Raw genomic sequence first — 8,904 nt, forward strand, 5'->3', positions numbered from 1 at the left:
GTAAATGGCTGTGAACTTCCTCAAGAAAAAGCCTCTAAGTCTTTCCTTGTCTAAATGCTTTGCCAAACTTTTTGCTAAAAACGTTGTTCTTGTCCCAAGATGCCCGTAAAGTGGCCTGTCTCATTCTTAAGAGATCTACCACTCTTGAGAACTCAGCTGGGGAGAAAAGCAGGCGATAAATACATAGACACAAAAGCATGCACCTTGACTGCCTTTGGTGAAAAGAGAGCAAAACAGGAATGACTTTTTTAAAAATCCAGTTTGATTTCAGTAACTCATACAGAAATTCATTCTAGAAGGGGAAAGGGTTCTTCCCTGGGTGAAGAAAGCTGAGCATGGGTTGACTTTCTTTGTCCTTTGCCAGCTAGCCAGTTTGGTGTAGCGGTTAGGAGCGGCAGACTCTAATCTGGAGAACCCGGTTTGATTCCCCACTTCTCCACATGCAGCCTGTTGGGTGACTTTAGGTCAGTCACAATTTTCTCAGAGCTGTTCTCTCAAGAGAAGTTCTCTCAGAGCTCTCTCAGCCCCACCTACCTCACAGGGTGTCCGTTGTGGGGAGGGGGAGGGAAGGAGACTGTAGGCTGCTCTGAGACACCAAGTGAAGGGCGGGGTATAAATCCAATCTCCTCCCTTCCTCCTCCTCCTCTTCTTCTTCTTCCACTTCTTCTCTGTTTTCACATGATGAAACGTCTCAAAACAACAGCTCAAGCCCAAGTAGAGTTATTCCTTTCTAATCCCACTGATTTCAATGGATTTAGAAGGCCTTAACTCATTTTAGGACGGCACTGCAGATGGCCTGTAACTCCTCAGACCGTAATCACATCACATTTCATGGGACGATAATGAGTTCATCAATAGTACAAAAAAGAGAGAGAGCGAATGATCAAACGTCCAGCATTAAATCAAAATCTCCTTAAGAACAAGAAAGGTCCCGACTGCAACAATGCCGTCATAAAGGCGAGTATAATTCAAATCACAATTCCATTCACACCGATCGAGGAAGAGAGAAGACGAAATCAAATGTCAAATCCTCTTTTCCCCCCATTAATTCCTCAGCCTTTAAGTTCTCAGATCATTATATTAATATCTCCAAGTGGTTCATTAGAACCTTAATCCAGAAGGAGAACTTTGATCCTCCACGGAAATTAGATAATGCTCCCCCTGCTTCTAACCTTTACAACTTGTTTGAAAATCCTCCGGTGGATGGCATCGCCTCGACAAAAGAGGCAGAAGACTTAACTGTCAATGATCCTTGCTTTCCAATGAACTCGCATTAATAATCTGCCTTTTCACCGTGGCTGGAATCTTCCGTGCAGCGGTGGATGATCACTGGAGATCTGATGTTTTTATCGTATTACCAGCTGCCGGCCATCAGTCGCAAATACACGTTAGTAACTGTGCAATGTAGAATTAAGCTGTTCTGCGGTAATGCAGAAGTTACCTCCTTACAGCCTGGTCCTGTAGCGCACCTGAATCAGAAGACTAAGAAGTCAGAATCCACGGAGTTTAGGATGCCCTGCGGGTGTGGATGTCAAGCTCAGGTCTCGCTTGCCAAGAGTTTTCTCAAAACCATATGTATTTTCCCCATATTTCTTGCCTGGCTTGTCTCCCTCACTGTTTATCTTCTCAACTGTCTACTGGGGTGTGTGTGTGTGTGTGAATGTCAGCTTGGCTTGGTTAGTGCTAGCGTGTAACTATTCTCATGCAGAGGATTCCCGGGTGCTCCTTGGGAAGAATGTGATCTCATTTTGTTATGTGTCTTTGTAATCTAAGCAGCTTCTAGATAGTGCAACCGTCGGTACGCAGGTTTTGGGGGGCAGTGGTATGGGCAGAGCAAACATTTGGCAGGCTGAGTGGGCGCATTGATTGGCTAAAGGGCGTTTAGGGGATTTCCTAGTCCCGGTATATTGTCGGGACTGACATCTGGGAGTCAGTTCCGACACGAAAGTTGCCTATGCTTGGATCCTTTCTTTCTCCTAATAAACAAATCTTGCTGCTACAGGGGTGTTGTGAGCTTGATTGCAGTCCAGGACTTGACACTGGAGAGCCAGGGGTGCATCTATAAATTCTGTGGCTCTTTTACTGAATGGAAGGGGAAGGGGAAGCATGAAAATTGCGAAGGTCCCTTTCTTTCAAGCTTGACAGGAGCATTCGGGTGAGAAAATAAGGGGAAGAAACATTCTCCACTGAGCTGAGCTCCTTGCAGAAAGGCTGGGACGTAAATATAGGGAAATCGATGGAGGGAAACGGTATGGTACAGAGAGAGCCAGTGATGAACTTATTCACACTGGTGGTGGAAAGAGCTGTCAAGTCACAGCCAACTTTTGGCAACTGCGTACGGCAGGGGTGTCAAACATAAGGCCCAGTGGGGTGGAACCGGCCCGTCCAGGGCTGTTATGCAGCCTGAGAGCCAGTTTGGTGTAGTGGTTAGGAGCACAGACTCTAATCTGGGAGAACTGGGTTTGATTCCCCACTCCTCCACATGCAGCTGCTGGTGTGACCTTGGGTCAGTCACAAGTTCTTTCAGAGCTGTTCTCTGGAGCAGTTTTTGAGAGTGCTCTCTCAGCCTCACCTACCTCACAGGGTGTCTGTTGTGGGGAGGGGAATGGGAAGGAGATTGTAAGCTGCTCTGAGACTCCAAGTGAAGGGCGGGGTATGAATTCAATCTCTTCTTCTTTTTCTGCTGCAAGGAAAGGAACAGGAAGCCGTTCGTGGCTTCAGCACGGTGGGAGGACCTCGTCTGCAGGCACTGAGAAAAGCTCAGAAAAAATAAGGGGTACCTCCTTTGGGACCTTATGCCCCTCTGTTGTTCCTTGGCAGGGCCTGGATCCCGCTGTGAGGCCGGAAGCCTGGAAGTTTCTCACGGGATACTACTCATGGCAAACGTCTCATGACGAGAGACTCACCATTGAAAGCATGAGAAGGTAAAAACTGATCCAAGTGGCCTTGGTGGCTTCCCATATTCTACTTTTCCAGAGATGGGAGATCTTTTCACCTGCTGTGACTCCTCCTCAGGGGTCATTTCGTAAAAAAAAGAGGCGCAGGAGCTGATTAGCATAACTCATTAGCATAGCTCATTAGCATAACTTATTTGCATATGCCACACCCCCTGTCATCACCGGAAGTGTGTCAGAACGTGGGGGGGAACGTGCAGATCTGTCCTCACGGAGGAGGGAGAGCTTGTACCTGAATAAAACCTGGTCTTAAAGGTGCCACTGGACTGTTTTGGACCGGGGGGAGGGGCTCTGCAACTGACCTGGCTGCTTCTTGCTCTGACTGAGGGCTGCTGGGAGCAGGGGGCGGGGCTTGTTGCATGTGCCCACCCCCTGGGCTCTTTACTGCCAGAGCTCCGCTCCTGTGCGCTCCTGCAGGAAATGACCCCTGCGTCGTCCTTCTGAACATCTGTTTGGGATGGGGGGCCAAGGCTCAGGGGTGGAGCAGCTGCTGGGAAAGCAGGGAAGTCACACGTTCAGTCCCCAGATCTGGTGGCAGGAGAGGTGAAAGACCTCGCTCTGGGACCCTGGAGGACGTCCTACTGAGGTTAACTGGTGTGGTTTGCCCAGCCGCCCTTAGTTAGCAAAGTGCTTAAATAAAGCTACAAGAGCAGGAGCATCACTTTACCAGGCTACTCAGCTTACAAAGCGACACAGGGCCACATCCCCTGTTTAGAAGAGAAATAAGAAAGGTAAAGAAATACTCCTCTCTTTATTTGAGAAGTACACTTTGGATAGGAAAGAGCAGGGACATGATAGAGTACTAACTTACGAGCTCAAGGGTGGAGGTGGATGGCGAGAGGCCCATCTGCCTCATGGTGCCAAGAGTGGACTGCATGACCCTCTCTTGGTGCGTGCAGGGAGAGAGCATGTCTTCAGAAAGAGAGAGAGAGAGAATGAGAAGAGGGGGGGGAATTGGTCCCTGAGAACACAATCTGCATTTCAAAGAGGATAGTGTCAGGTAGCCCTGTCACGGATCTGGAATGTGGAGGGGTGCCCTCCTCCTCATTCCCAGCTCTTCCCTGTCCAGCTACTGTGTGCTATCTCTGGCCTGACCTTGTAGTCTCCAGCTGCTTTTACTCTGCCGGGAAAGTAATGGCTTTTCGCTGTGCCCGCTTGCTTCGTTTTGCCCACCTGCATGAACTATAATCATTGACTTCAGCTCAATGGGGGGGCGGGATGTTTGATTGCACTATAAGTCAGAGGCCCTTATACCAACGGCCATTCCTGACACAAGCTGTATACGTGTTCTTTAGTACTGGAATCACTAATAAAGCAGTTGTCTTCTTCTGAAACCCTGTGTGGTGTGACCTGCCTAAAGACCCTGACAGACAGTGGCAGAAGAGAAGATAACAGGAAGAAAGGTCAGTGTGCCTGTCTAGCTATCTAGTCTCTCTTGCCTCTCAGTCTGGAGGTCTGAGACAGGGGACATCACATCTGGGACTTCCAACACTTCCAACGAGAGTAGATAAGACTTACCTCGATAGATCAGTGGTCTGACCCAACAGAAAGCAGCTTCGTGAGTTCAGGATGTTCTTGAAGGTACAAGTGCCCCGGCTTCCATTGAATGTGGGCTCTGTCGTATAGGTACAGCTTATCACTTGAGCTCTCGTGCCATAAATCATTGTAAGGTGTGTGTGTAACCTTGGGCTTCCTTGGTGGTCTCCCATCCAAGGACTAACCAGGGCTGATCCTGCTTAGCTTCTTAGGGTGAGCCTGTAGGGTCTTCAAGGCAAGAAGAGATGAACAGAGGTGGTTTGCCATTGCCTGCCTCTGCATAGCAACCTTGGTCTTCCTTGGTGGTCTCCCACCCAAGTACAAACCAGGGCTGACCTTGCTTCGCTTCCAAAATCTGACAGTGGTGGTTTGCCATTGCCTGCCTACTTAGCCTCAAAGATCTGATGTGATTAGGCTACCCTGGGCTTTATAGATTAAGGCAAGAAAAGAGCAGAGGTGGTTTGCCGTTGCCTGCCTCTGCACAGCAACCCTGGACTTCCCTGGTGGGTCTCCCATCCAAGGACTAACCGGGGCTGACCCTGCTTAGTTTCATGAGCTCGTGGGCACTCCATGAAATTGCTGAGCGGTCGGGTTAGAACGGATAAAAGGAAGTACTTCTTCACTGAAAGAGAGATTAACACATGGAATTCACTGCCACAGGAAGTGGTGGCAGCTACAAGCATGGACGGCTTCAAAAGGGAATTAGATAAGCATATGGAGCAGAGGCCCATCAGTGGCTATTAGCCACAAGGTATAGATAGGGGCTCTGGGGCAAGTGATGCTCTGTCATCTTGGTGCTTGGGGGGATCAACAGTGGGAGGACTTCTGATGTCCTGGCCCCATTGGTGGACCTCCTGATGGCACTGGTATTTCTGGCCACTGTGTGATACAGAGTGTTGGACTGGATGGGCCTTTGGCCTGATCCAGCATTGGCGTCTCTTATGTTCTTATGAGCCATCCAAGTCAGGGCGTCTAAGTGCTGTCAAGTCTAGGGATGGGCACGGACTGGCTGACGAACTAAAGTTTGTCACAAATGTTGGCCAGTTCATGGATCGCAAAGTGATGTTCGCGAATTGAAGAACCGCCACGAACTTCAACAAACGTTGGTGCAATTTGCGGTGGTTCGTGAAGAGCAGAGATCCAGCGCAGCATAGTGGATAAAGTGCTGGACTAGGATCCTGAGACACCCAGGTTCAAATCCGCACTTCTGCTGCACCCATCACAAACTCTCCCCCGGCCTACCTCGCAGGGTGGTTGTTGTTACAAAATGGAGAGAACGATATGCTAAGACCCTTTGAGCCCCAGCTGGGGAGAAAAGTGGGATATAAATCAATCCAGGAAAATGCATCGCAGGGCTGCCAATTCCTTGGGGTCAGCGGCCAAGGAAGGCAGATTTTGGGTATGGGAAAGAGCTCAGCTAAGGCGGGGAGGGGGGTTGCCAGCTCCAGGTTGGAGAACTCCTGGAGCTTTGGGGATGGAACCTGGGAAGGACAGGGACCTCGGTGGGGTACAATGCCATAGAATCCACTTTCCAAAGCTTCCAGAAGAACTGGTCTCTATATAATTCCAGGGGATCCCCAGGTCTCACCTGGAGGTTGGCATCCCTAGGCTCAGCAGGGATGCGATGCCAAAGGAGTCCACCCTCCGAAGCTGCCATTTCACCCAGGGGAACTGAGCCCGTTCGCGGGGAGGGCGGGGTATAAATGTCATAAAATAAATAAATAAAATAAATATCCAGTTCGGAGAGCAGTTCTAATTCTGGGGTATTTTGGGAGCCCACCTGTAGGAGAACAACCGTACTTAACGCGGTTGTTGTGAAGATAACATAGGAAAGGGAGAACCACATACCCAGCCCAGTCTTTGGAGGCAGGGTGGGCTAAAGATCTCCTAGATGCGAGAGATCTCTCGGCAGGAAATTCCAGCCGGCTACAGACTTACAGGTTCCTAAATCTCCTGTGTCTTGACTGAGCGGCAAACATATTGAAGGACTCCAAAGCTCAGTGAAGAGTGTGCATGAGCTGGAGGTGCAGGGTCCCAAATTCCAGCTCTGGTATTTCAAGTTAAACTAATTTTGTCAGCGCAGCTGGGAAATCTGCCCGGAACGTTAGGGGAACTGCTGTCAGTCACACTGAATGGATCAATGAACAGATAAAAGGAAGCCCTTCCTTCCCCAAAGAGTAATTATCACGTAGAATTCACTGCCACAGGAAGTGGTGGTGGCTACAAGCATAGACAGCTTCAAGCGGGGATTGGAGAAACATGGAGCAGAGATCCATGAATGGCTATTAGCCACAAGGTATAGATGGAGCACTCTGTCTGGGGCAAGTGATGCTCTGTCTTCTTGGTGCTCAGGGGGCCACAGTGGGAGGATTTCTGGAGTTCTGGCCCCACTGGGGGACCTCCTGATGGCACCTGGGTTTTGGCCATTGTGTGACACAGAGTGTTGGACTAGATGAGCCATTGGCCTGATCCAACATGGCCTCTCTGATGTTCTCATGTCTGGGGGAGAGATGCTCTGTATTCTTGGTGCTGGGGGGGCCACAGTGTGGGGCCTTCTAGAGTTCTGTCCCCGCTGGTGGACCTTCAGATGGCACTTGGGTTTTGACCATTGTGTGACACAGAGTGTTGGACTGGATGAGCCATTGGCCTGATCCAACATGGCCTCTCTGATGTTCTCATGTCTGAGGGAGAGATGCTCTGTATTCTTGGTGCTGGGGGGGCCACAGTGTGGGGCCTTCTAGAGTTCTGTCCCCGCTGGTGGACCTTCAGATGGCACTTGGGTTTTGACCATTGTGTGACACAGAGTGTTGGACTGGATGAGCCATTGGCCTGATCCAACATGGCCTCTCTGATGTTCTCATGTCTGGGGGAGAGATGCTCTGTATTCTTGGTGCTGGGGGGGCCACAGTGGGGGGGCTTCTAGAGTTCTGGCCCTGCTGGTGGACCTCCTGATGGCACTTGGGTTTTGGCCACTGCGTGACATCGAGTGTTGGATGGTCCAATATGGCTTCTCTTATGTTCTTAGGTTTTTAATGATAAGGCCATGGGGGGGGGAGTTGAAAAATGAAAGTGATTTCCTTTGAGACTATTTCAGGATATTGCTTCATAGGCGGAGGACAGACAGGGAAATCCTAAGCAGTGTTAAACCCTGCTAAACCTGTTGACGTCAACCAACTTACACAGGTGTCACACGGGTTAAGACTGCAGCAAGAGTGAGCTCATAGGGTTGTGAGCTCTGGGTGGGGGAAGACCTGGAGATTTGGGGGTGGCACCTGTGGAGGACAGGGACCTCAGCAGTGTAGAATGCCATGGAGTCCACCCTCCAGAACTGATCTCGGTAGTCTGGAGATTCGGTTGTAATTCCAGGAGATCTCCAGACCCCGCCTGGAGGAAGAAGAAGAGAAGAGATTGGATTTCTACCCTGCCCTTCACTACCCGAAGGAGTCTCAGAGCAGCTTACAATCTCCTTTCCCTTCCCCTCCCCACAACAGACACCCTGAGAGGTAGAAGGAGGAGGAGGAGATTGGATTTCTACCCTGCCCTTCACTACCCGAAGGAGTCTCAGAGCGGCTTACAATCTCCTTTCCCTTCCCCTCCCCACAACAGACACCCTGAGAGGTAGAAGGAGGAGGAGGAGATTGGATTTATACCCTGCCCTTCACTACCTGAAGGAGTCTCAGAGCAGCTTACAATCTCCTTTCCCTTCCCCTCCCCACAGCAGACACCCTGTGAGGTAGGTGGGGCTGAGAGAGCTTTCCCGAGAACTGCGCATGAGAGAACAGCTGTGAGCGAACTTGTGACTGACTCAAGGTCACACCAGCGGCTGCATGTGGAGGAGTGGGGAATCAAACCCGGTTCTCCCAGATTTAGAGTCTGCGCTCCTAACCACTACACCAACAGCTGTGAGCGAACTTGTGACTGACTCAAGGTCACACCAGCGGCTGCATGTGGAGGAGTGGGGAATCAAACCCGGTTCTCCCAGATTTAGAGTCTGCGCTCCTAACCACTACACCATACAGGCTGGTAACCCTAGACCCAATGGACAGTTTTTCTGATTGTTTTAGGGTGGCCAGAAGAATAGGATTCTGACTTTTGATTTGGAGAAGGCAGGTTGGAGGCGTGCTGTGCCGAAAGGGCAGCGGGCACTCATCTCTGTCATCTGGAGAACAATTGAAGTCCTGGGAGCTTTCCGGGGCCCACCTGGAGGTTGGCAACCCAAGGGCCAATTGGAAAATTGGCACGCTGATATTTCAGTAGCAAATGCCACTGTGGAGAAAGGGCGAGCTACTTGGGATTTTGCTAAATTTATTCTGGACGTCTGCAATTTGGAAATGGAGATTGTTGTTTTAGAGCTAGCTGTCACGGGCTGCGGGGAGGATAACACCAGTGCTGTTCGATTTGACGCGACTCTTCC

At 50.2% G+C, this 8,904-nt stretch overlaps 1 protein-coding gene across 1 annotated transcript in view; it reads left to right on the top strand.

Moving 5' to 3' along the window:
* The window catches only part of LOC107119289 (TBC1 domain family member 21-like), a gene marked incomplete at its 3' end in the record, with an annotated part of 35,383 nt that overhangs the window by 11,873 nt on the left and 14,606 nt on the right, over positions 1–8,904 (top strand). Inside the window, exon 3 of the mRNA XM_015421754.1 lies at positions 2,821–2,924. Within this exon, the coding sequence (XP_015277240.1) occupies positions 2,821–2,924 (104 nt within the window). The remainder of the gene's footprint in view (positions 1–2,820; positions 2,925–8,904) is intronic.

Source organism: Gekko japonicus, unplaced genomic scaffold (genome assembly GCF_001447785.1).
Source record: "Gekko japonicus isolate JY-2015 unplaced genomic scaffold, Gekko_japonicus_V1.1 scaffold4099, whole genome shotgun sequence".
In the NCBI taxonomy this organism is placed as follows: Eukaryota; Metazoa; Chordata; class Lepidosauria; order Squamata; family Gekkonidae; genus Gekko; species Gekko japonicus.